Below are 26480 nucleotides of genomic sequence, written 5' to 3'. Positions count from 1 at the left end.
TGGTGTTGTGGTGATGGTGTTTGTTGTGATGGTGTTGTGGTGATGGTGTGCTCTGCCTGTGTAGTTGTGTACGAGTGTTGGTGAGTGTGTGTCTTGGTGTGTATATGTGTGTGTGTATTAGTGTGTGTGTATATGTGTGTATTAGAGTGGTGGTGGTGTGTGCGTGTGTGTGACGATTATCTGAAACGGTTCTGATCCTCCAGGAGATCAACTCAGCCTCAAATATGTTCCTGGTGCAATGAGTAAACATCGCCACTGGGGAGACAAAGGCGGCCGGGCGTGGTCCTGGCCACCCACTCCCTCGTGTGTCGTGCCGGCCTTTATAGGTGCTCGCTAACAGCACTTGCCCCTACAGTCTGTTACAGGCTACACGGGGCATCTTTGTCTTTGCCTCCGAGTGTGTTAGTGTGCGTGCGCGTGTTCGTGCGTGTGTGATTTATGGATGCGTTGGTGTGTACGTGTGTGATGGGGTGGTTGGTGTGTACGTGTGTGTGATGGGGTGGTTGGTGTGTGTGTGTGTGTGATGGGGTGGTTGGTGTGTGTGTGTCATGGGGTGGTTGGTGTGTGTGTGTGTGATGGAGTGGTTGGTGTGTACGTGTGTGATGGGGTGGTTGGTGTGTGTGTGTGATGGGGTGGTTGGTGTGTGTGTGTGTGATGGGGTGGTTGGTGTGTGTGTGTGATGGGGTGGTTGGTGTGTATGTGTGTCATGGGGTGGTTGGTGTGTACGTGTGTGATGGGGTGGTTGGTGTGTGTGTGATGGGGTGGTTGGTGTGTGTGTGTGTGTGATGGGGTGGTTGGTGTGTATGTGTGTCATGGGGTGGTTGGTGTGTATGTGTGTCATGGGGTGGTTGGTGTGTGTGTGATGGGGTGGTTGGTGTGTACGTGTGTGATGGGGTGGTTGGTGTGTGTGTGTGTCATGGGGTGGTTGGTGTGTACGTGTGTGATGGGGTGGTTGGTGTGTACGTGTGTGATGGGGTGGTTGGTGTGTACGTGTGTGATGGGGTGGTTGGTGTGTATGTGTGTGATGGGGTGGTTGGTGTGTACGTGTGTGATGGGGTGGTTGTGTGTGTACGTGTGTGATGGGGTGGTTGGTGTGTGTGTGATGGGGTGGTTGGTGTGTGTGTGTGTGATGGGGTGGTTGGTGTGTACGTGTGTCATGGGGTGGTTGGTGTGTACGTGTGTGATGGGGTGGTTGGTGTGTGTGTGATGGGGTGGTTGGTGTGTGTGTGTGTGATGGGGTGGTTGGTGTGTACGTGTGTGATGGGGTGGTTGGTGTGTGTGTGATGGGGTGGTTGGTGTGTGCGTGTGTGATGGGGTGGTTGGTGTGTACGTGTGTCATGGGGTGGTTGGTGTGTACGTGTGTGATGGGGTGATTGGTGTGTGCGCGCGCCATGCTGATGGCGATGATGGTGATGACGATGGTGGTAGTAATCATGTGTTTTACCTGCAGCGTATTCGTGTGTGTGTGTGACGTGTGTGTGTGTAGAAATGTAGTGTGTGTGTGTTGGTATGCGTGCTCGCTAACAGCACTTGCCCCGACAGTCTGTTAAGGCTATAAGGGGGGGGGTCTTTGCCTTTGTGTATTGATGTGTTGGTAGCTGTGTGTTGGTAGCTGTGTGTGTGTGTTGGTAGCTGTGTGTGTGTGTTGGTAGCTGTGTGTGTTGGTAGCTGTGTGTGTTGGTAGCTGTGTGTGTGTGTTGGTAGCTGTGTGTGTGTGTTGGTAGCTGTGTGTGTGTGTTTGTTGGTAGCTGTGTGTGTGTGTTGGTAGCTGTGTGTGTGTGTTTGTTGGTAGCTCTGTGTGTGTGTGTTTGTTGGTAGCTGTGTGTGTGTGTTTGTTGGTAGCTGTGTGTGTGTTGGTAGCTCTGTGTGTGTGTGTGTTGGTAGCTCTGTGTGTGTGTGTTGGTAGCTCTGTGTGTGTGTGTTGGTAGCTGTGTGTGTGTTGGTGGCTCTGTGTGTGTGTTGGTGGCTCTGTGTGTGTGTATTGGTGGCTCTGTGTGTGTGTGTGTTGATAGCTCTGTGTGTGGGGAGCGGTGGTGTAGTAGTTAGCACACTGCCCTACGAACCAGGCGACCCAAGTTCGATTCCCGCTCACGGCCAACGCCAGTGACGATTGTCTGAATCGGTCCTGGGCCTCCCCTAGGTCCCCTATGTACCTGGTGCGGTGTGTAGTAAACATCGTCACTGGGGAGACAAATGCGGTCGGGCGTGGTGCTGGCCACCCACCCCCTAGGTGCTCGCTAACAGCACTTGCCCCTACAGTCTGTTAAGGCTATAGTGGGGGACTTTGTCTCTGTTTGGATTATAAGAATGTGTGTGCTTTAGGTGTGTGTGTCTTGGTACCTGTGTGTGTGTAGATGTGTGTGTGTGTGTACGTAATTGTTTATTGATATATACCGTGCTGTATTATTTCAGTACTGATGTATGTCTGTCTGTATGTGGCTATTTTGTGCCTTTGTGTGTGTGTGTGTAGGTGTGTGTGTAGGTGTGTGTGTTGGTGTGTGAGTTGATGTGTGGATGTGTGTGTGTGTTAGCGTGAGTTGATGTGTAGATGTGTGTGTGTGTTAGTGTGTTGGTGTGTAGATGTGTGTGTGTTAGTGTGTTGGTGTGTAGATGTGTGTGTGTTAGTGTGATGGTGTGTAGATGTGTGCGTGTGTTAGTGTGTTGGTGTGTAGATGTGTGTGTGTCTTGGTGTGTTGGTGTGTAGATCTGTGTGTGTGTGTTTGTGTGTAGATCTGTGTGTGTGTGTTGTGTAGATGTGTGTGTGTGTTTTAGGGTGTAGATGTGTGTGTGTGTAGATGTGTAGATGTGTGTGTGTTTTAGTGTGTAGATGTGTGTGTAGATGTGTGTGTGTGTGTTAGTGTGGTGGTGTGTGTGTGTGTTAGTGTGGTGGTGTGTGTGTGTGTTAGTGTGTAGATGTGTGTAGGTGTGTAGATGTGTGTAGGTGTGTAGATGTGTGTAGGTGTGTAGATGTGTATGTGTGTGTGTAGATGGTGTGTGTAGGTGTGTAGATGTTTGTGTGTGTTAGTGTGTTTGTTGTGGGGAGCGGCAACGCAGCGGTTTTACTATGACGTCGCAAACCTGGCGAGCCTAGTTCCATTCCCGGCCAACACTGGTGACTTCACAGCCACCGGTCCTGGACCTCCCCTAGGTCGACTCAAACGTAAATGAGTGCCTGGTGCAGTGTGCAGTAGACATCGGCACTGTGGGGAGACTGACGGCCGGGGTCCTCCAAGTAGTCTGTTCCAGGCTACACGGTGGGGGACCTTTGTCCGTGTTACGGGAAATGTACCGCGATCAGAAATCGCACCGAGCCCGTATCGGCGATATCTCTCTCCGCCTGCCGCACCGAGGAATGCGCTCGCATCTGTGATCCCTGACCCACCCTGCAGGGACGAGGTCTGCCGATTTTCTGAGCATATCTGTGTGTGTGTGTATGTGTGTAGATGTGTGCGTGCCACTAAGAGATGGGGCCTTACCATCAGCCCCACCAAAACTAAGTACCTGCCTGGGTATTTTGTACCATCGGACACCCCACCCCCACAACTCCCAATCGGTGATGGGACACTTGTGGAGAGAGTGGAGAGTTTCCCATACCTGGGCAGTGTGCTTATGACCGGCTCCAGTTTAACAGCAGAGGTCTCACTCCGAATCAGTCGAGCGGCAATATCTTTTCATCGGTTGCATAACGCTGTGTGGAAGATACCTGGTCTGTCGCTCCGCACTAAGCTTCAGGTCTTCTCGGCCACGGTCATTCCCTCCCTTCTCTACGCTTGAGAAACGTGGACCCCCTTAATGGAACATCTTCGCCGGTTAGAAACATTTAGGCTAGCCTGCCTACGGTCCATCCTGGGTTTAACCAGGCTGGATTGTGTGAGGAGCTCACAAATCCTTGAAAGATCTGGGCAAGGTCCCATCGGTGAGCTCCTCCGGAAGGCAAGGCTGCGTTGGCTGGGTCATGTAGCCGGCATGCCCAGCCACCGCATGCCAAAATAGCTTTTGTTCGGCCGTTTCGAGGGGGCTAAACGGGCGCGGCACGGGCTAGAGAAGAGATGGAGTGATGTGGTACAGGAGGACGTGGAGCTGAGTGGACTTGCCGATGACTGGTACCAACGGTGTCAAGATCGGCCTCTGTGGAGGAGGCTCGTGAAGGACGCTACTGGGCAGTTGGAGGCAGTCGCCCTCCAACAACAACGGAGGGCGGAGGAGCGACGCTCACAACAACGAGCGGAGCGCCGGGTGGCTAAAGCCGAGCAGGTTGGCACAGTAGGGGGCACAGGTGGTGCATCAGCCAGTCATCTCAATCAGTCGACCCGTGGCACCTGGGTCTGCCCCGTGACATCCTGCCACCGGGCGTTCGACACTCCACGTGGCCTCAAGGTGCACATGTCCTGGCACAAGCGTCGTGGTGGCGTCACCGCCACTTAGTGGCGAATGGCGGTTGTTGTTGTTGTTGTTGTGTGTGTGTGTGTTGGTGTGTAGATGTGTGTGTGTGTGGGGAGGCGCAGTTCCAGCTAGGGCAGCCTTGACTATTGGAGGAAGTAGCCACCACCACTACCACCACTACTACCACCACTACCACCACTACTACCACCCCTACCACTAGCACCACCACCACTACCACCGCCACCCCTACCACCCCTACCACTAGCACTACCACCACTACTACCAACAACCACTACCACCCCTACCACTAGCACCACCACCAACACTACCACCACTACTACTACCACTACCACCCCTACCACCCCTACCACTAGCACCACCACCACTACCACCACTACATACAACAACCACTACCACCACTACCACCCCTACCACTAGCACCACCACTACCACCACCCCTACCACTAGCACCACTATCACTACCACCACTACTACCTTCACCACTACCACCCCTACCACCCTCACCACTACCACCCCTACCACCCCTACCACTAGCACCACCACCACTCCCACCACCACTACCACCACTACCACCCCTACCACTAGCACTACCACCCCTACCACTAGCACCACCACCACTACCACCACTACTACCAACAACCACTACCACCACTACCACCACTACCACCACTACCACCACTACCACCACTACCACCACGCGCCCCGTCCTGCGAAGTGGCTCTCCGATGTCCTCGTCTTCCGAGGGAGTGGGAGGCGATCACCGAGGCGTAGCCGCAGCCATCCCCACAGTCTCAACTGGAGGGGAGCGGGGGGGGCGGGCGGGGGGGTGCGACAGGGGGCGGTGGATGCCCTTTGGGCTCCCCCTACAATTGTTGAACTCAACAACAACAAAAATGTTCGGCCACGCAGTTCAGGAAACCTCCCTCCGCCTCCCTCACCACCGCGGCCTCCGTACCCGAGCGGCCTCCGTCCGGGGCGCGGCGCGGGAGCGGCGCCCGGTCGATGCGACGGGGCGCAGCGGCGCGCTCGAGGTACGGGCCCCCACCCCCCCCCCCCTTATCGACGAACCGCCCCGGGGCCCGGCGCCTCGAGGAGGCCCCGGGGGGAGGCCGGGGCGCCGCGCCCGTAGGCCGAGGCCCTTGCCGTCGTGAGCCCCGACCGAGCGGATCTCCGGCCTCCCCCGTGTCACGCGGTGCCATCGGCGACTCCGCCGCCCCTCGCTTCCCCCCCTGATCGACGGGGGGGGGGGGGGGCGGGGGGAGATCTGGCTCCGAGATTCGCTACGGCGGCGGCGTCGTGGAGGCCCCCCGGCCCTGTCGCTCCGCGCGAAGCTTCGGGCCTTCTGGGCCGTCTCCTTTGCTGGCGAGGCGTGGAGCCCTCTGACGGAGGAAACATTGAGGCTGGCTGGATCGCGCGGGGAGTTCTCAGGTGCCTGATAGACGCAGTGCCCATCGTGTGTGTGTGTGTGACGCTGTGTGGAAGCTACCTGGCCTGTCGCTCCGCACGAAGCTTCGGGAATTCTCGGCCGCATTTGTGCCCTCCCTTCTCCTTGGCTTGCCAAACGTGGGCCCCTCTAATGGAACATCTGCGCCGGTTTGAAACATCCTGGCTGACATGCCTGCGATCCATCCTGGGTTTAACCAGGCTGGAGCGTGTGAGCGATTCATAGGTCCTTGAGAGATCTGGACACGGTCCCCATCATCGGTGAGCTCCTCCGGCAGGCGAGGCCTCGTTTGTTGGGTCACGGAGCCCGCACGCCCAGCCACCGCATGCCCCCAAGCAGCTTCTGTTTGGCCGGATAGCGGGGGGCTAAATGGGCTCGGCATGGGCTGGAGAAGAGATGGAGATGATATGGGGCTTAGTGGACTTGCCGATGACCGGTACCAGCGGTGTCCAGGACGCCCTCAACGCGGGCGAAAGAATCAATGAGTGAAGTTTATGGGGAATGGCAACCATGGTAACAGTAAATAAAGAGTGATTTGATCAATGAGCGGATGGATGGGTGCGTGAGTGGGTGGGTGGTTGGATGAGTGAGTGGGAGGTTGAGCGCATTGGTGGGTGGGTCAGTGCGTAGGCGAGGTGAGCGGTAGTTTGGATGTGCGGGTAGGTTAGTGAGTGAGTGAGAGCCGGTGGTTGAGTGCAGGTGAGCATGCATGTTAATTTTTTATTTTATTTTATTATGTTTAATTTATATTATTTTATTATTTCCCTTCTGCGTAACTTTACCGAAAGAACCAAGAAGATGCATGTTCAAGTGCAGGTTAGCGCGCAGGTTTGTGTGTGCAGGTCTGTGTGCAGGTTTGTGTGCAGGTGAGTGTGCAGGTGAGCGTGCAGGTGAGCGCTGCGTTGACGAGGTGCGTTGACGAGGTGCGTTGACGAGGTGCGTTGACGAGGTGCGTTGACGAGGTGCTGCTTGTCTCTGTGCACAGCGACGAGACGAGGACGACCACCTGGCTACACCCACGCAGCGAGGACCCGGTGTGTACCGGACACCGCAAACGCGCCGGTGAGCAGCGCCGCTCACCCCTACGCTCACCCCTACGCTCCCCACTACGCTCACCCCTACGCTCACCTCTACGCTCACCTCTACGCTCACCCCTATGCTCACCCCTACGGCTCACCACTACGCTCACCCCTACGCTCACCACTACGCTCACCCCTACGCTCACCACTACGCTCACCCCTACGCTCACCCCTACGCTCACCACTACGCTCACCACTACGCTCACCCCTACGCTCACCCCTACGCTCACCACTACGCTCACCCCTATGCTCACCCCTACGCTCACCCCTTTGCTAATCCCGAAGCTCACCCCTACGCTCACCCCTACGCTCACCCCTACGCTCACCACTACGCTCACTCCTCCGGCTCACCCCTACGCTCACCTCTACGCTCACCCCTACGCTCACCCCTACGCTCACCCCTACGCTCACCCCTACGCTCACCCCTACGCTCACTCCTCCGGCTCACCACTACGCTCACCACTACGCTCACCCCTACGCTCACCCCTATGCTCACTCCTCCGGCTCACCACTACGCTCACCCCTACGCTCACCCCTACGCTCACCCCTACGGGTGCGGGGGGGGGGGGGGTGCAGGCAGCTCCGATCGATTAGGGGGTGGGGGGGGGTGAGAGGAGAAATTTGAGCGCGGATTCTGAGAGGCCCCCCGAGGGGAGGATGGGAGTTGGGGGGGGTGGGAGGAGTTGGGGGGGGGTATCGCTCCCTCCAGCGCCCCCCAGCACTACCCCCCACCCATCCTGCCAGCCTTGTCCCCCCCCCCGAACCCCCTCTCATCCTCCCCCCAAGTGTTCGGCTTTCAGAGCGCCAGATGCTGTCCCCATTAGCGGACTGCCCCATTAGCGGCGATCGTTAGCGACCCGGAACGGCCACTCCTGGAAAGGGGACAAAATTTAATCCAGATATCATTGAGTCTGTAAAGAAATTATTATGAAAATATTACCATCACCGCCATCACCACCATCGCCATCACCATCATCACCGTCATCACCATCATTGCCACCATCACCGCGATCATTGCCACCAACACCACCATCACCACCATCACCGCCACCGTTAATTGTGTTTAGTTCTCCACTGCGGCCTTGCCCCGGTGCTTGCCTCGCGAGCGCCGTTACTCCTGCCATGGAGAAGGGCTCTTGCCCGGAACGTCGCCGATGAGTCGTCCCTCTCCCCCTCTGTGTGTGTGTGTACACCCTGTGTGTGTGTGTACACCCTGTGTGTGTGTGTACACCCTGTGTGTGTGTACACCCTGTGTATGTGTGTGTGTGTACACCCTGTGTGTGTGTGTACACCCTGTGTGTGTGTACACCCTGTGTGTGTGTACACCCTGTGTGTGTGTACACCCTGTGTGTGTGTGTGTGTACACCCTGTGTGTGTGTGTGTGTGAGCCCTGTGTGTGTGTACACCCTGTGTATGTGTGTGTGTGTACACCCTGTGTGTGTGTGTACACCCTGTGTGTGTGTACACCCTGTGTGTGTGTGTGTGTACACCCTGTGTGTATGTGTGTACACCCTGTGTGTGTGTGTGTACACCCTGTGTGTGTGTGTGTACACCCTGTGTGTGTGTACACCCTGTGTGTGTGTGTACACCCTGTGTGTGTGTACACCCTGTGTGTGTGTGTACACCCCGTGTGTGTGTGTGTGTGTACACCGTGTGTGTGTGTACACCCTGTGTGTGTGAGCCCTGTGTGTGTGTGTGAGCCCTGTGTGTGTGTGTACACCCTGTGTGTGTGTACACCCCATCCACGCGTGTCCAGTCCCAGAGACGCTGTCCCCTTGATGATGACTCATCAACTTGGCAGTCTGTGGGCATTGCTAGCTACTGCTGCTACTGCTGCTACTGCTGCCACTGTTGCCACCACTCCTGCTGCCACTGCTGCTACTGCTGCCACCACTATTGCTGCTACTGCTGCTATCACTACTGCTGCTACTGCTGCCACCACTACTGCTGCTACTGCTGCCATCACTACTGCTGCTACTGCTGCTACCACTCCTGCTGCCACTGCTGCTACTGCTGCCACTGCTGCCACCACTATTGCTGCCGGCACCGTGCGGGCCGTAACCGCGTGTCTCCGTCTCTCCCCCCGCGTGGCAGATCTCCCGCTGGGCTGGGAGGAGGCGTTCACGAGGGAGGGAGTCAGCTACTTCATCAAGTGAGTGGTTCGGGTGTCGCGCGTGCTCCTCGCCCCGGCTCTCCGCCGCGTGAGATCCCCACGTGCCCCCCCCACGTGTCCCCCCCACGTGTCCCCCCCACGTGTCTCCCCACGTGTCCCCCCCACGTGTCCCCCCCACGTGTCCCCCCCACGTGTCCCCCCCACGTGTCCCCCCCACGTGTCCCCCCCACGTGTCCCCCCCGCGTGTCTCCCCCCGCGCGTCTCTCCCTCTCTCTCGCACGCCCCCCGTTTTGAGGGCGCCATGCTCGCGATGGCCACCGCCCCCCCGTGTCTGCGGTGGCCGACGCGATCGCCGCGATGCGTCGTCCGGACAGACGGACGGACGGACGGACGGACGGACGGACGGACAGACGGACGGGATGGCCTGCGGTCCCCTCGTCCAGACGCGCAGCGACAGCGTCGCCGCCGTCGTCACCACGAGCGTGCTCGCTCCCCCTTGCTCTTGGCTCGTTACTCGCCGTGCGTTGATTTGCCCCGCGACTCGCAGATGGCGGTGAGGCAGCGCTCGCCTCGGATGTCGGTTCCCGTTACCGTTGATTGATTGCTCGCTGTCCGGCTCGGGTTCGGCTCTCTTTAAACAACAACAACAACAACGCAACAGCAACAACAACGCAACAACAACGCAACAACAACAACAATACAACTACAACAATAATAACACCAAAGCCGAGCCGTTGTTTGGGAGAGAGGGGGCAATCTGTTGTTTCGCACGGTTTCCGTCGGCTATAATTTGGAGGAGCGGTGGGACGAGTGATCAGACGGCGAGAGGATGTGGGACGCCTTGGACGTCGCCCCCCACCGCCCCCCACCCCCCCCAGCCCCCGCCCCCGTCTGCCGCGTTAGTGTAGCGACGTCCAGTTGTTTACGAAGAGGAATTCCTTTTCTTCTCAGCAGCCCGGGGAAGGGTGCTGTTTGGTGCCTTGAGATTCCATCACTGGTTTCCTCATTTCACAGCAGCTTCCCGTGATCGGAGCCGCCTCCAGATCTTTGCTGTGCTTCTGAAGGAGGGCCATTGCTCAAAACGTCGGTCCAGTGTTTCTTGTAATCCTTCGGTGGGACGAGTGATATTGTCCCGGACACGGAACGTGTCGAGTCGACAATTGTGCGCGTCCCAACGGCAGCGCGCAGCATCGGCGAGTGATCCGATCGGTTGGAGTTCACCGTCGCGCGGCAAACTCGGATCGGCGAGCGGTACTTTTTTTGCGTCCTGCGATTGGTTGCCGGGAGGGGGGCTGGTGGTGGTGGGTGTCACGTGGTGGGTGTCACGTGGTGGGTGTCACGTGGTGGGTGTCACGTGGTGGGTGTCACGTGCGTAAGCGCGACCCGCGCGTCGTTCTCTGACGGTGCGCCGACTCGCTCGGGGCTGCCCCGCGGTCTATCGGAGTTCGTCACGCGCGTGCGGGGGGGGGAGGGGGGGGGTCCCATCGTCCGGCGCTGCAGCCGCGCCACCGAAGAGGTGTCCGTCATCGGGTGGAGTCTCTCCCCCGCGGTCTGGGATTCGGGGCGCGCAACCCCTGGATTCGGAGCCGGCCGTGATTGGCCGGAAGTTTGCCGCACGTGATGTGTGCGCAGCACGCACAGCCCAGAGAGCGTCGGTGCCTGTGGGCGGAAACGCGCTTCCGCGGCCGTCTGGAACGCTTCTTCCGCCCCGATGTTAGAAAGCGAACTGGGAGCCACGCACTTTTGAAGCATCATCATCATCATCATCTCGATTGACAAACTCATTTCTTTGCAACTGCTCTTAGTGTTTAGTTTCTCTCCCCACCCCCCCCCCCGCCCCCCCGCTACCTGCGATTAGCGCGGTTGGCTCCGTACGGCGGTGCGATGAGAATCTCTGCCCTGCTGACGAGACGCCGCACGTCGAAGCCGGGCCGGGAGCCGTGCTCGCAGCCGGGACCGCTGAAATGAAGCGCTCCAGAAGGAAAGAAGGGGGAAGGCCATTGGGGGGGGGGGGGTGGGAGGTCCTTCGGCCGGGGGCCTCCACCCAGCTGCTGTGCGGCCTTCGTTTCGGAAGCGACCGCGGCCATCGTGGGCGGTCGCGGCCGCAACGGAGTGGCTGGCGGCAGTCAACGCCTCTGCCGGCGCGTGGGGCTCACTTAGCGGCGGATGGCGCCTGTAATCGTTGTTGTTGTTGTCATTGTTGTCGTTCTGCTGCTGCTGCTGCTGCTGCTGCTGCCACATCCTCCCGTCACCCCGACCCGCTCTTTGTGTTTGACCGATGAGGGCGGCTGGCCGAACGGGCGACACCGATCCCTAGGTCCTGCCGAGCCCCAGGTCGACTCGGCATCAAACGGGTGCCCGGTGCGGCGTGTGACCACGCGGTACTGGGTGGGCACAGGTGACCGGGGCGTGGTGCTGGCCACCCGGCCGTGCTGCTGGCCACCCGGCCAACTCGTAGTAGCTGCGTGTGTAGTAGCTACTACTACATGTGTAGTAGTAGCTACTACTACACGTGTAGTAGTAGCTACTACTACACGTGTAGTAGCTACTACTACACGTGTAGTAGCTGCACGTGTAGTAGTAGCTGCACGTGTAGTAGTAGCTGCACGTGTAGTAGTAGCTGCACGTGTAGTAGTAGCTGCACGTGTAGTAGTAGCTGCACGTGTAGTAGCAGCTGCACGTGTAGTAGCAGCTGCACGTGTAGTAGCAGCTGCACGTGTAGTAGCAGCTGCACGTGTAGTAGCAGCTGCACGTGTAGTAGCAGCTGCACGTGTAGTAGCAGCTGCACGTGTAGCAGCTGTAGTAGCTGCATGTGTAGCAGCTACTACTGCATGTTTAGCAGCTGCATGTGTATTAGCTGAATGTGTAGTAGCTACAAATGCTACGGTGCCCCGCACTTTCAAGGGCCCCGCGCTAAACGCTTTCAAGCTATCAATTCCGGCTCGGTGATTCTGCACTTGCTCTATTACTATAGTACTATACTGGCTTCGACTTTTACGAACGAGCGGGTGTTTGAGGTTAGCGATTTGTCGTATTATCTGGCTGTATAGCAAATAAAAAAAAATACAATTACTTTACTGTGCAAGTTAAAAAAATTGGTGCTTTAATATTTACGTGTTTTTTTATATTTAGGGCCCCGTTTTAACAACATTCTACAGACCCCGTTATAACAACATATGCTACAGGCCCCGCACTAGCTTCATCCCGCACTGCTGCTACTCGCTAATGACAGCACTTGCCCCCACCAGTCTGTTGAAGGCCACACGTGGGAGTTGTCTCCATGTGTTTGTGCGCCGTGCGTGTGACTGATGACGGCCCGGTTGACTTTCCTTGCGCGTGAGGAAATCCGTCTCAAGGGGTTGATGATTGCAGTTTGCGATATCTTGAATCTTCTCCTGCGTGTGGCTGATGATGATGATGCTGATGATGATGTTGATGGACAGCAGCAGCAGCTGTGACGTTACATCGCGGTGGTTGACCAACCATGTGACTGCGTCCGGAGTAACGGAATTGTCGCTGCTGTGGTGATGGTGATGATTATGATGATGATTATGATGATGATTATGATGATGATTATGATAATTATGATGCTGCATTCGTACAGATCTCTGTGTGGGTCTAAGGGTCTCCATTTGTGTATGTGTGAGCCTCGGTGTGACTCCATAGCTCTCTGTCTGAGTCTAAGGGTCTCTATGTGAGGCTGTGGGTCTCCATGTGAGGCTATAAGTCCCTGTGTGAGGCTATGAGTCTCCGTGTGGCTATGAGTCCGTGTGAGGCTATGAGTCTCTGTGTGAGGCTATGAGTCTCTGTGTGAGGCTGTGGGTCTCTGTGTGAGGCTGTGGGTCTCTGTGTGAGGCTGTGAGTCTCTGTGTGAGGCTATGGGTCTCTGTGTGAGGCTGTGGGTCTCTGTGTGAGGCTGTGGGTCTCCATGTGAGGCTATGGGCATCCGTGTGAGGCTATGGGTCTCCATGTGAGGCTATAAGTCTCTGTGTGAGGCTATGGGTCTCCGTGTGAGGCTATGGGTCTCCATGTGAGGCTATGAGTCTCCATGTGAGGCTATGAGTCTCTGTGTGAGGCTATGTATGTGTGTGATGAACTTCTTTCGCACCAACCGCGCTAACCGGAGGTGCGGGGAAGGGCAACAAACGAAAAACTACAAAAAACTATTTAAGAAAATAGTTTCAATCTGAATAGTAAAGCAAGTGGATCCTTGAATCCATCCGTGCAGAGTTGTGTGGGTATTTGAGTTGGTTTTCTCCGTGCTCTCCAGTTTCCCCTTCCACACGAAGGTAAAAAAAAACCTCTGAAAATGAAAATAATTCGTGGTCAAATATCGCCAGGCCAACGTGGCAGCGTGCATCCCAGCAGAGAGTCTGGGTCGCCGCGGTGACTAGGAGATGTTGACTACCTCGCCTGGTGTACAGGAGGACGTGGGTTTGATCCCGACCCTGACGATGCCTGCTGCTGCTGTATATTTTGAGTTTGCGTGTCTCTCTCATCATCACGGTGGCTAGGAGATGTTGACTACCTCGCCTGGTATACAGGAGGTCGTGGGTTTGATCCCAACCCTGACACCTGCTGCTGTATATTTGAAGTTTGCGTCTCTCATCATCTTCACGGTGGCGAGGAGATGTTGACTACCTCGCCTGGTATGCAGGAGGTCGTGGGTTCGATCCCGACCCTGACGACGCCTGCTGCTGCTGCTGTATATTTTGAGTTTGCGTCTCTCTCTCTCTCTCCCAAGGGGTGGCGTGGATTTCTCTCCGTGTCCTCCAGGGTTTCCCTCCCCCTCCACATTGAGAATGAACCACCAACGCGTTTAGAGAGTTACTTGGCCCCGCTGCTCATAGATTTCCTCACGGTGACGATGACGATGGTGATGAGCGTGAGCTCACTTCGTAGGAGCCATCATTTCTGACAGCTGCCGCCGGTCGCTACTGAAAAAGATCTCCAGTGTAGCGGCTGGGTGGTGGTGGCATTACACCTGGTATAACAATAAACATTTTTTTTTAATAGAAAGTAATCGAATTATAGCATCGCCCTTGGATCTCTGCCGTGGCCTCTCGGGAGCTACTCTCCCGGCTCTTTACAGGTGGGGAGATATTTTCCTCGTTGCGGGTCGATGGGAGGCCAAGCTCGCTCGCTTGCTCTCTCGTCGCCCGAGACTGGAAGTCAGCCAAAGCATGAAAGTGGGAAATGAAAAAAGAAAACTCCGCTCTGATGAGTTGCAAGTTTTGTGTGTGTGTGTGTTTGTGTTTTAAATCGTGCAGTCATTTGTGACCCTGCGCCCCAGACAGCCGTAACAACTCACTTCACTCTGAGAAAGTTGAAGTGGTAACAACTCAGTTGGGGTCTATGGGTCTGTTTGCTAGTCTATGGGTTTCTGTAGGAATATATGGGTTTCTATGCGAGTATATGGGGTTCTATGCGAGTCTATGGGGTTCTATGCGAGTCTATGGGGTTCTATGCGAGTCTACGGGTCTCTATGCGAGTCTATGGGGTTCTATGCGAGTCTATGGGGTTCTATGCGAGTCTATGGGTTTCTATGCGAGTCTATGGGTTTTTATGCGAGTCTATGGGTTTCTATGCGAGTCTATGGGTCTGTTTGCGAGTCTATGGGTTTATGTAGGAATATATGGGTTTCTATGCGAGTATATGGGTTTCTATGCGAGTATATGGGTTTCTATGCAAGTCTATGGGGTTCTATGCGAGTCTACGGGTCTCTATGCGAGTCTATGGGGTTCTATGCGAGTCTATGGGGTTCTATGCGAGTCTATGGGTTTTTATGCGAGTCTATGGGTTTCTATGCGAGTATATGGGGTTCTGTAGGAATATATGGGTTTCTATGCGAGTATATGGGTTTCTATGCGAGTATATGGGGTTCTATGCGAGTCTATGGGTTTCTATGCGAGTCTATGGGTTTCTATGCAAGTCTATGGGTTTCTATGCGAGTATACGGGGTTCTATGCGAGTCTACGGGTCTCTATGCTAGTCTGTGCGTCTGCATGCGAGTCTATGGGTCTCTGTGCGAGTCTATGGATCTGTATGTCTTCATCGATGAACCATGGTGACGACTGCACACTGAGAGACAGAGGAACACGTGGGCTAGAGAACACACGCCGGGTTCATGACATCATCGCATCGATCTCCATCCAGCAGTGGATAGACGATGGTGATGATGATGATCACACTCGGAGAGGAACACGTGGGCTAGAGAACACACGCTGGGTTCATGACATCTTCGCATCTATCTCCATCCAGCAGTGGATAGACGATGGTGATGATGATGATCACACTCGGAGAGGAACACGTGGGCTAGAGAACACACGCTGGGTTCATGACATCTTCGCATCGATCTCCATCCAGCAGTGGATAAACGATGGTGATGATCACACTCGGAGAGGAACACGTGGGCTAGAGAACACACGCCGGGTTCATGAATGAGGGGGGCAGGATGGGGGGCGGGGAGATTGGAGGGAGTGGAGAGGGGGGATGGGGCGGGAGAGATGCAGGGAGTGGGGGGGGGGTGGGGGGCACGGTGAGGGAGGAGGAAGAGGGGGAGATTGGAGAGGGGAGAGTGGAGAGGGGAGAGTGGAGAGTGAAGAGGGGAGAGTGAAGAGGTGGAGAGTGAAGAGGTGGAGAGTGAAGAGGTGGACAGTGAAGAGGTGGAGAGTGAAGAGGTGGAGAGTGAAGAGGTGAGAGTGAAGAGGTGGAGAGTGAAGAGGTGGAGAGTGAAGAGGTGGAGAGTGAAGAGGTGGAGAGTGAAGAGGTGGACAGTGAAGAGGTGGACAGTGAAGAGGTGGAGAGTGAAGAGTGAAGAGGTGGAGAGTGAAGAGGTGGACAGTGAAGAGGTGGACAGTGAAGAGGTGGAGAGTGAAGAGTGAAGAGTGGAGAGTGAAGAGGTGGAGAGTGAAGAGGTGGAGAGTGAAGAGGTGGAGAGTGAAGAGGTGAGAGTGAAGAGGTGAGAGTGAAGAGGTGGACAGTGAAGAGGTGGACAGTGAAGAGGTGGAGAGTGAAGAGGTGGAGAGTGAAGAGGTGGAGAGTGAAGAGGTGAGAGTGAAGAGGTGGACAGTGAAGAGGTGGACAGTGAAGAGGTGGAGAGTGAAGAGTGAAGAGGTGGAGAGTGAAGAGGTGGAGAGTGAAGAGGTGGACAGTGAAGAGTGAAGAGTGGAGAGTGAAGAGTGGAGAGTGAAGAGTGGAGAGTGAAGAGGTGGAGAGTGAAGAGTGAAGAGTGGAGAGTGAAGAGTGGAGAGTGAAGAGGTGGAGAGTGAAGAGGTGAGAGTGAAGAGGTGGAGAGTGAAGAGGTGGAGAGTGTTGCCCTCTCCGCGTGATTGATGCCCGCGCGCTCCCTCCGCGCGCTTCTCGGACAGGAAGCGAGGCCCACGTGGGGGGCCCAGCCCGCTGCTGTCTCTGTAGTGGGCGTGCTGTCTGTCTAGTGGGTGTGCTGTCTGTCTAGTGGGTGTGCTGTCTGTCTAGTGGGTGTGCTGTCTGTCTAGTGGGTGTGCTGTCTGTCTACTGGGTGTGCTGTCTGTCTAGTGGGTGTGCTGTCTCTGTAGTGGGCGTGCTGTCTGTCTAGTGGGTGTGCTATCTGTCTAGTGGGTGTGCTGTCTGTCTAGTGGGTGTGCTGTCTGTCTAGTGGGTGTGCTGTCTGTCTAGTGGGTGTGCTGTCTGTCTAGTGGGTGTGCTATCTGTCTAGTGGGTGTGCTGTCTGTCTAGTGGGTGTGCTGTCTGTCTAGTGGGTGTGCTGTCTGTCTAGTGGGTGTGCTGTCTGTCTAGTGGGTGTGCTGTCTGTCTAGTGGGTGTGCTGTCTGTCTAGTGGGTGTGCTGTCTGTCTAGTGGGTGTGCTGTCTGTCTAGTGGGTGTGCTGTCTGTCTAGTGGGTGTGCTGTCTGTCTAGTGGGTGTGCTGTCTGTCTAGTGGGTGTGCTGTCTGTCTAGTGGGTGTGCTGTCTGTCTAGTGGGTGTGCTGTCTGTCTAGTGGGTGTGCTGTCTGTATAGTGGGTGTGCTGTCTGTCTAGTGGGTGTGCTGTCTGTCTAGTGGGTGTGCTGTCTGTCTAGTGGGTGTGCTGTCTGTCTAGTGGGTGTGCTGTCTGTCTAGTGGGTGTGCTGTCTGTCTAGTGGGTGTGCTGTCTGTCTACTGGGTGTGCTGTCTGTCTAGTGGGTGTGCTGTCTGTCTACTGGGTGTGCTGTCTGTCTAGTGGGTGTGCTGTCTCTGTAGTGGGTGTGCTGTCTGTCTAGTGGGTGTGCTGTCTGTCTAGTGGGTGTGCTGTCTGTCTAGTGGGTGTGCTGTCTGTCTAGTGGGTGTGCTGTCTGTCTAGTGGGTGTGCTGTCTGTCTAGTGGGTGTGCTGTCTGTCTACTGGGTGTGCTGTCTGTCTAGTGGGTGTGCTGTCTCTGTAGTGGGTGTGCTGTCTGTCTAGTGGGTGTGCTGTCTGTCTAGTGGGTGTGCTGTCTCTGTAGTGGGTGTGCTGTCTGTCTAGTGGGTGTGCTGTCTCTGTAGTGGGCGTGCTGTCTGTCTAGTGGGTGTGCTGTCTGTCTAGTGGGTGTGCTGTCTCTGTAGTGGGTGTGCTGTCTGTCTAGTGAGTGTACTGTCTCTGTAGTGGGTGTGCTGTCTGTCTAGTGGGCGTGCTGTCTGTCTAGTGGGTGTGCTGTCTCTGTAGTGGGTGTGCTGTCTGTCTAGTGGGTGTGCTGTCTGTCTAGTGGGTGTGCTGTCTGTCTAGTGGGTGTGCTGTCTCTGTAGTGGGTGTGCTGTCTGTCTAGTGGGTGTGCTGTCTGTCTAGTGGGTGTGCTGTCTGTCTAGTGGGTGTGCTGTCTCTGTAGTGGGTGTGCTGTCTGTCTAGTGGGTGTGCTGTCTCTGTAGTGGGCGTGCTGTCTGTCTAGTGGGTGTGCTGTCTGTCTAGTGGGTGTTCTGTCTCTGTAGTGGGTGTGCTGTCTGTCTAATGGGTGTACTGTCTCTGTAGTGGGTGTGCTGTCTGTCTAGTGGGCGTGCTGTCTGTCTAGTGGGTGTGCTGTCTCTGTAGTGGGTGTGCTGTCTGTCTAGTGGGTGTGCTGTCTGTCTACTGGGTGTACTGTCTGTCTAGTGGGTGTGCTGTCTGTCTAGTGGGTGTGCTGTCTGTCTAGTGGGTGTGCTGTCTGTCTAGTGGGTGTGCTGTCTCTGTAGTGGGTGTGCTGTCTGTCTAGTGGGTGTGCTGTCTGTCTACTGGGTGTGCTGTCTGTCTAGTGGGTGTGCTGTCTGTCTAGTGGGTGTACTGTCTCTGTAGTGGGTGTGCTGTCTGTCTAGTGGGTGTGCTGTCTCTGTAGTGGGTGTGCTGTCTGTCTAGTGGGTGTGCTGTCTGTCTAGTGGGTGTGCTGTCTCTGTAGTGGGTGTGCTGTCTGTCTACTGGGTGTGCTGTCTGTCTAGTGGGTGTGCTGTCTGTCTAGTGGGTGTGCTGTCTGTCTAGTGGGTGTGCTGTCTGTCTAGTGGGTGTGCTGTCTGTCTAGTGGGTGTGCTGTCTGTCTAGTGGGTGTGCTGTCTGTCTACTGGGTGTGCTGTCTGTCTAGTGGGTGTGCTGTCTCTGTAGTGGGTGTGCTGTCTGTCTAGTGGGTGTGCTGTCTGTCTAGTGGGTGTGCTGTCTCTGTAGTGGGTGTGCTGTCTGTCTAGTGGGTGTGCTGTCTCTGTAGTGGGCGTGCTGTCTGTCTAGTGGGTGTGCTGTCTGTCTAGTGGGTGTGCTGTCTCTGTAGTGGGTGTGCTGTCTGTCTAGTGAGTGTACTGTCTCTGTAGTGGGTGTGCTGTCTGTCTAGTGGGCGTGCTGTCTGTCTAGTGGGTGTGCTGTCTCTGTAGTGGGTGTGCTGTCTGTCTAGTGGGTGTGCTGTCTGTCTAGTGGGTGTGCTGTCTGTCTAGTGGGTGTGCTGTCTCTGTAGTGGGTGTGCTGTCTGTCTAGTGGGTGTGCTGTCTGTCTAGTGGGTGTGCTGTCTGTCTAGTGGGTGTGCTGTCTCTGTAGTGGGTGTGCTGTCTGTCTAGTGGGTGTGCTGTCTCTGTAGTGGGCGTGCTGTCTGTCTAGTGGGTGTGCTGTCTGTCTAGTGGGTGTTCTGTCTCTGTAGTGGGTGTGCTGTCTGTCTAATGGGTGTACTGTCTCTGTAGTGGGTGTGCTGTCTGTCTAGTGGGCGTGCTGTCTGTCTAGTGGGTGTGCTGTCTCTGTAGTGGGTGTGCTGTCTGTCTAGTGGGTGTGCTGTCTGTCTACTGGGTGTACTGTCTGTCTAGTGGGTGTGCTGTCTGTCTAGTGGGTGTGCTGTCTGTCTAGTGGGTGTGCTGTCTGTCTAGTGGGTGTGCTGTCTCTGTAGTGGGTGTGCTGTCTGTCTAGTGCGTGTGCTGTCTGTCTACTGGGTGTGCTGTCTGTCTAGTGGGTGTGCTGTCTGTCTAGTGGGTGTACTGTCTCTGTAGTGGGTGTGCTGTCTGTCTAGTGGGTGTGCTGTCTCTGTAGTGGGTGTGCTGTCTGTCTAGTGGGTGTGCTGTCTCTGTAGTGGGCGTGCTGTCTGTCTAGTGGGTGTGCTGTCTGTCTAGTGGGTGTGCTGTCTCTGTAGTGGGTGTGCTGTCTGTCTAGTGGGTGTACTGTCTCTGTAGTGGGTGTGCTGTCTGTCTAGTGGGCGTGCTGTCTGTCTAGTGGGTGTGCTGTCTGTCTAGTGGGTGTGCTGTCTGTCTAGTGGGTGTGCTGTCTGTCTAGTGGGTGTGCTGTCTCTGTAGTGGGTGTGCTGTCTGTCTAGTGGGTGTGCTGTCTGTCTAGTGGGTGTGCTGTCTGTCTAGTGGGTGTGCTGTCTGTCTAGTGGGCGTGCTGTCTGTCTAGTGGGTGTGCTGTCTCTCTAGTGGGTGTGCTGTCTGTATAGTGGGTGTGCTGTCTGTCTAGTGGGTGTGCTGTCTCTCTAGTGGGTGTGCTGTCTGTCTAGTGGGTGTGCTGTCTGTCTAGTGGGTGTGCTGTCTCTGTAGTGGGTGTGCTGTCTGTCTAGTGGGTGTACTGTCTCTGTAGTGGGTGTGCTGTCTGTCTAGTGGGCGTGCTGTCTGTCTAGTGGGTGTGCTGTCTCTGTAGTGGGTGTGCTGTCTGTCTAGTGGGTGTGCTGTCTGTCTAGTGGGTGTGCTGTCTGTATAGTGGGTGTGCTGTCTGTCTAGTGGGTGTGCTGTCTCTGTAGTGGGTGTGCTGTCTGTCTAGTGGGTGTGCTGTCTCTCTAGTGGGTGTGCTGTCTGTCTAGTGGGTGTGCTGTCTCTGTAGTGGGTGTGCTGTCTGTCTAGTGGGTGTGCTGTCTCTGTAGTGGGCGTGCTGTCTGTCTAGTGGGTGTGCTGTCTGTCTAGTGGGTGTGCTGTCTCTGTAGTGGGTGTGCTGTCTGTCTAATGGGTGTACTGTCTCTGTAGTGGGTGTGCTGTCTGTCTAGTGGGCGTGCTGTCTGTCTAGTGGGTGTGCTGTCTCTGTAGTGGGTGTGCTGTCTGTCTAGTGGGTGTGCTGTCTGTCTACTGGGTGTACTGTCTGTCTAGTGGGTGTGCTGTCTGTCTAGTGGGTGTGCTGTCTGTCTAGTGGGTGTGCTGTCTGTCTAGTGGGTGTGCTGTCTCTGTAGTGGGTGTGCTGTCTGTCTAGTGGGTGTGCTGTCTGTCTACTGGGTGTGCTGTCTGTCTAGTGGGTGTGCTGTCTGTCTAGTGGGTGTACTGTCTCTGTAGTGGGTGTGCTGTCTGTCTAGTGGGTGTGCTGTCTCTGTAGTGGGTGTGCTGTCTGTCTAGTGGGTGTGCTGTCTCTGTAGTGGGCGTGCTGTCTGTCTAGTGGGTGTGCTGTCTGTCTAGTGGGTGTGCTGTCTCTGTAGTGGGTGTGCTGTCTGTCTAGTGGGTGTACTGTCTCTGTAGTGGGTGTGCTGTCTGTCTAGTGGGCGTGCTGTCTGTCTAGTGGGTGTGCTGTCTGTCTAGTGGGTGTGCTGTCTGTCTAGTGGGTGTGCTGTCTCTGTAGTGGGTGTGCTGTCTGTCTAGTGGGTGTGCTGTCTGTCTAGTGGGTGTGCTGTCTGTCTAGTGGGTGTGCTGTCTGTCTAGTGGGTGTGCTGTCTGTCTAGTGGGTGTGCTGTCTCTCTAGTGGGTGTGCTGTCTGTCTAGTGGGTGTGCTGTCTCTCTAGTGGGTGTGCTGTCTGTATAGTGGGTGTGCTGTCTGTCTAGTGGGTGTGCTGTCTCTCTAGTGGGTGGGCTGTCTGTCTACTGGGTGTGCTGTCTGTCTAGTGGGTGTGCTGTCTCTCTAGTGGGTGTGCTGTCTGTCTAGTGGGTGTGCTGTCTGTCTAGTGGGCGTGCTGTCTGTCTAGTGGGCGTGCTGTCTGTCTAGTGGGTGTGCTGTCTGTCTAGTAGGTGTGCTGTCTGTCTAGTGGGTGTGCTGTCTGTCTAGTGGGCGTGCTGTCTGTCTAGAGGGCGTGCTGTCTGTCTAGTGGGTGTGCTGTCTGTCTAGTGGGTGTGCTGTCTGTCTAGTGGGTGTGCTGTCTGTATAGTGGGCGTGCTGTCTGTCTAGTGGGCGTGCTGTCTATCTAGTGGCCGTGCTGTATGTCTAGTGGGTGTGCTGTCTGTCTAGTGGGTGTGCTGTCTGTCTAGTGGGTGTGCTGTCTGTCTAGTGGGTGTGCTGTCTGTCTAGTGGGTGTGCTGTCTGTCTAGTGGGTGTGCTGTCTGTCTAGTGGGTGTGCTGTCTGTCTAGTGGGTGTGCTGTCTGTCTAGTGGGTGTGCTGTCTGTCTAGTGGGTGTGCTGTCTGTCTAGTTGGTGTGCTGTCTCTCTAGTGGGTGTGCTGTCTGTCTAGTGGGTGTGCTGTCTCTCTAGTGGGTGTGCTGTCTGTATAGTGGGTGTGCTGTCTGTCTAGTGGGTGTGCTGTCTCTCTAGTGGGTGGGCTGTCTGTCTACTGGGTGTGCTGTCTGTCTAGTGGGTGTGCTGTCTCTCTAGTGGGTGTGCTGTCTGTCTCGTGGGTGTGCTGTCTGTCTAGTGGGCGTGCTGTCTGTCTAGTGGGCGTGCTGTCTGTCTAGTGGGTGTGCTGTCTGTCTAGTGGGTGTGCTGTCTGTCTAGTGGGTGTGCTGTCTGTCTAGTGGGCGTGCTGTCTGTCTAGAGGGCGTGCTGTCTGTCTAGTGGGTGTGCTGTCTGTCTAGTGGGTGTGCTGTCTGTCTAGTGGGTGTGCTGTCTGTATAGTGGGCGTGCTGTCTGTCTAGTGGGCGTGCTGTCTGTCTAGTGGGCGTGCTGTCTGTCTAGTGGGTGTGCTGTCTGTCTAGTGGGTGTGCTGTCTGTCTAGTGGGCGTGCTGTCTGTCTAGTGGGCGTGCTGTCTGTCTAGTGGGTGTGCTGTCTGTCTAGTAGGTGTGCTGTCTGTCTAGTGGGTGTGCTGTCTGTCTAGTGGGTGTGCTGTCTGTCTAGTGGGTGTGCTGTCTGTCTAGTGGGTGTGCTGTCTGTCTAGTGGGCGTGCTGTCTGTCTAGTGGGTGTGCTGTCTGTCTAGTGGGTGTTCTGTCTCTGTAGTGGGTGTGCTGTCTGTCTACTGGGTGTGCTGTCTGACTAGTGGGTGTGCTGTCTGTCTACTGGGTGTGCTGTCTGTCTAGTGGGTGTGCTGTCTGTCTAGTGGGTGTGCTGTCTGTCTAGTGGGTGTGCTGTCTCTGTAGTGGGTGTGCTGTCTGTCTACTGGGTGTGCTGTCTGTCTAGTGGGCGTGCTGTCTGTCTACTGGGTGTGCTGTCTGTCTAGTGGGTGTGCTGTCTCTGTAGTGGGTGTGCTGTCTGTCTACTGGGTGTGCTGTCTGTCTACTGGGTGTGCTGTCTGTCTAGTGGGTGTGCTGTCTGTCTACTGGGTGTGCTGTCTGTCTAGTGGGCGTGCTGTCTGTCTACTGGGTGTGCTGTCTGTCTAATGGGTGTGCTGTCTGTCTAGTGGGTGTGCTGTCTGTCTAGTGGGTGTGCTGTCTGTCTACTGGGTGTGCTGTCTGTCTAGTGGGCGTGCTGTCTGTCTACTGGGTGTGCTGTCTGTCTAGTGGGTGTGCTGTCTGTCTAGTGGGTGTGCTGTCTGTCTAGTGGGTGTGCTGTCTGTCTAGTGGGTGTGCTGTCTGTCTAGTGGGTGTGCTGTCTGTCTAGTGGGTGTGCTGTCTGTCTAGTAGGTGTGCTGTCTGTCTAGTGGGCGTGCTGTCTGTCTAGTGGGTGTGTTGTCTGTCTAGTGGGTGTGCTGTCTGTCTAGTGGGTGTGCTGTCTGTCTAGTGGGTGTGCTGTCTGTCTAGTGGGCGTGCTGTCTCTCTAGTGGGTGTGCTGTCTGTCTAGTGGGTGTGCTGTCTGTCTAGTGGGTGTGCTGTCTGTCTAGTGGGTGTGCTGTCTGTCTAGTGGGCGTGCTGTCTGTCTAGTGGGTGTGTTGTCTGTCTAGTGGGTGTGGTGTCTGTCTAGTGGGTGTGCTGTCTGTCTAGTGGGTGTGCTGTCTGTCTAGTGGGCGTGCTGTCTCTCTAGTGGGTGTGCTGTCTGTCTAGTGGGTGTGCTGTCTGTCTAGTGGGTGTGCTGTCTGTCTTGTGGGTGTGCTGTCTGTCTAGTGGGCGTGCTGTCTCTGTAGTGGGTGTGCTGTCTGTCTAGTGAGTGTGCTGTCTCTCTAGTGGGTGTGCTGTCTCTCTAGTGGGTGTGTTGTCTGTCTAGTGGGTGTGCTGTCTCTCTAGTGGGTCTCCTGAAGACTGGCTAGCCAGTACACTGACTAGCCAGGAGACCGGCTCGCCAGGAGACTGGCTCGCCAGTACACTGGCTAGCCAGTACACTGACTAGCCAGGAGACTGGCTCGCCAGGAGACTAGCTAGCCAGTACACTGACTAGCCAGGAGACTGGCTAGCCAGTACACTGGCTCGCCAGTACACTGACCTGTGGTCGAGCGGCTGGTCATTAGACTGGCGACCCTCTGACGGCGTCATACACCCGCAGTGTGCTCTTGACGTTTGGCGGTTGTAGTGGCGGTATTGGGCCTGTACGCGGTGCGAGATGGTGGCATTGTTGTGGCGTTGTTGTTCGTGGTGGTGGTTTTTGGGGTGGTGGTGGTGGCGGTTTTGGTGGTGATGGTTTTGGTAGTGTTGGTGGTTTCGATGGTGGTGGTTGTTGGTGGGGTTGGTTTTGGTGGTGGTGGTTTTGGTAGTGGTGGTAGTGATGATGGCTTTAGTGGTGGTTTTTGGTAGTGGCGGTGGTTTGGGTGGTGGTGGTTGTTGGTAGTAGCGGTGGTTGTGGTGGTTTTGGTGGTGGTAGTTTTGGTGGTGGTGGTGATGGTTGGTGGTGGTTTTGGTGGTGGTAGTTTTGGTGGTTGTGTTGGTTGTGGTGGTGGTAGTTTTGGTGGTTTTGTTGGTGGTGGCCGTGTTTCGGGGTCCCTACGGGCCCGGCCACAGGAAGCAATCGAGCTCCGAGCCGGGCTCCGCGGAGCGACGCGGGGAGGAGTGGGGAGGGGAGGGAGCCTGCCCCACCCCCCACCCCCGCCCCCCACGGCGTCGCGTGCCGGGGCCCCCCAGCAGGGCCCCTCGCCACTCCCCGCGGGGCTCGGGGACCAGGAAGCGGGGTTTCCCGTCACCCCACCCCCTCCTCCTCCCCTCTCCCCCCCCCTCCACCACCCCCCCCCCCTCCATCACCCCCCTCCTCCTCCCCTCTCCACCACCCCCCCTCCACCCCCCTCCACCCCCTCTCCACCAATAAACAACAATAAGAACAGCAGCAGCAGCAGTAATAATAATAACAATGAAGAAGACGACTAGCAGGCTCGTGAGTGAGCCTGGGCTGGCGACGCGCTCCGGGTCCCCGCGCCTCCCCTCGGGAGAGCCTCAGGAAGCGCTTCAGAAGGGAGGGCTCCAAAGCCGGGCTCGGGATTGATAAATATTACAGCGATGGGGATAGCGAGCTAATTGTGAGTCTGTGGGTCTCTGTGCGAGTCTGTGGGGCTCTGTGTGAGTCTGTGGGTCTCTGCGTGAGTCTGTGGGTCTCTGTGTGAATCTATGGGTCTCTGTGTGAGTCTGTGGGCCTCTGTGTGAGTCTATATACGTCATAGGGGAGAAGGGTGGATTGCACTTCAGCGATTCGTGGAGTGAGGGAGCCATGGAGCCATGGAATGAGTCGTTTAGTGACTGAGTGAGTCGCTGAGTGAGTCGCTGAGTGAGTGAGTCACTAAGTGAGTCGCTGAGTGAGTCGCTGAGTGAGTGAGTCGCTGAGTGAGCGCGGGTGCTGACGCGGACGAGCAAGCGCGTGCACATACGCACACGTGCACACACGTACACACACGTGCACACACGTACACACACGCGTACACACACACGTACACACACACACGTACACACACACGTGCACACACACGTGCACACACGCACACATACACACACGCACACACACATACACACGCACAATCACGTCGCGCGCGTGGTGGTGCCGACGGGACGAGATTCGGGGATCCGAGCCCGCGGTGTCTGAGCTGGGGGGGTTTCAAAGGCATCAGCAGCAGCATCAGCAGTGGCGACTGCTGCTGATGCTGCTGCCTTTGTGTTCCCCCAAGGCTTGCAGCAGCAGCAGCATCAGCAGTGGCGACTGCTGCTGATGCTGCTGCCTTTGTGTTCCCCCAAGGCTTGCAGCAGCAGCAGCAGCAGTGGCGACTGCTGCTGCTGCTCCAAGCCTTGGGGGAACACCGCGGCACATGCTCGCTGCACATTTGCACCCGGACGCGAGTTTTCTCCTGCTGCTGCTGCTGTTTAAGCGGTAGTTGCTGAGTAACAGACTCGAGGGGCCCACAACGTGAAACGTCCAGTAACAAACAGCACCGACATGGTTATGCAACGCAGTAGATGAGAGTTAACATGGTTATTGAGTTGGGCGCACCCAGCCCATGGGGCCCCTGGCTCTCTGAGCCACGGTGATTAACACTGAACCCCAGGTGGAGCCATAGTCTGGCTCTGTGAGCCACGGTGATTAACACTGAACCCCAGGTGGAGCCATAGTGTGGCTCTCTGAGCCACGGTGATTAACACTGAACCCCAGGTGGAGCCATAGTCTGGCTCTATGACCCACGGTGATTGACACTGAACCCTAGGGGAGCCATAGTCTGGCTCTCTGAGCCACGGTGATTAACACTGAACCCCAGGTGGAGCCATAGTCTGGCTCTCTGAGCCACGGTGCTTCACGCTGATGCCGTCCCGGGGAGACGCAGCGCCAGGGGTGACTTTGTCGGGAGGTGCGAGGGAGGGGAAGGAGGGGAGGGGAGGGAGAGAGGGAGGGAGGGAGAGGAAGGAGAGGAGGGAGGGAGGGAGAGAGGGAGAGGAAGGAGAGGAGGGAGGGAGGGGAAGGAGAGGAGGGAGGGATGGAGGGGAGGGAGGGGAGGGAGGGAGGGGAGGGAGGGAGGTAGAGGAGGGGAGGGAGGGAGGGAGAGAGGGGAGGGAAGGAGGGGAGGGAGGGAGGGGAGGGAGGGAGGGGAGGGGTTCCCCCAATACCTGGGCTACCTGAAGCCGTT

At 56.3% G+C, this 26480-nt stretch overlaps 1 protein-coding gene across 3 annotated transcripts in view; it reads left to right on the top strand.

The window, feature by feature from the left end:
- LOC116956434 (pleckstrin homology domain-containing family A member 7-like) overlaps positions 1-26480 on the top strand; it is a 222609-nt gene that overhangs the window by 1546 nt on the left and 194583 nt on the right. For all 3 annotated transcript variants that reach the window (XM_032978034.2, XM_032978036.2, XM_032978038.2), the window contains exons 2-3: positions 6834-6910; positions 9022-9079. In XM_032978034.2, the coding sequence (XP_032833925.2) occupies positions 6834-6910; positions 9022-9079 (135 nt within the window). The remainder of the gene's footprint in view (positions 1-6833; positions 6911-9021; positions 9080-26480) is intronic.

This window comes from Petromyzon marinus, chromosome 65, assembly GCF_048934315.1.
Source record: "Petromyzon marinus isolate PM22_M1 ecotype Great Lakes invasive population chromosome 65, UKy_Petmar_22M1.pri1.0, whole genome shotgun sequence".
NCBI classification, from domain to species: Eukaryota; Metazoa; Chordata; class Hyperoartia; order Petromyzontiformes; family Petromyzontidae; genus Petromyzon; species Petromyzon marinus.
This window is presented reverse-complemented; position numbering and strand designations above follow the sequence as displayed.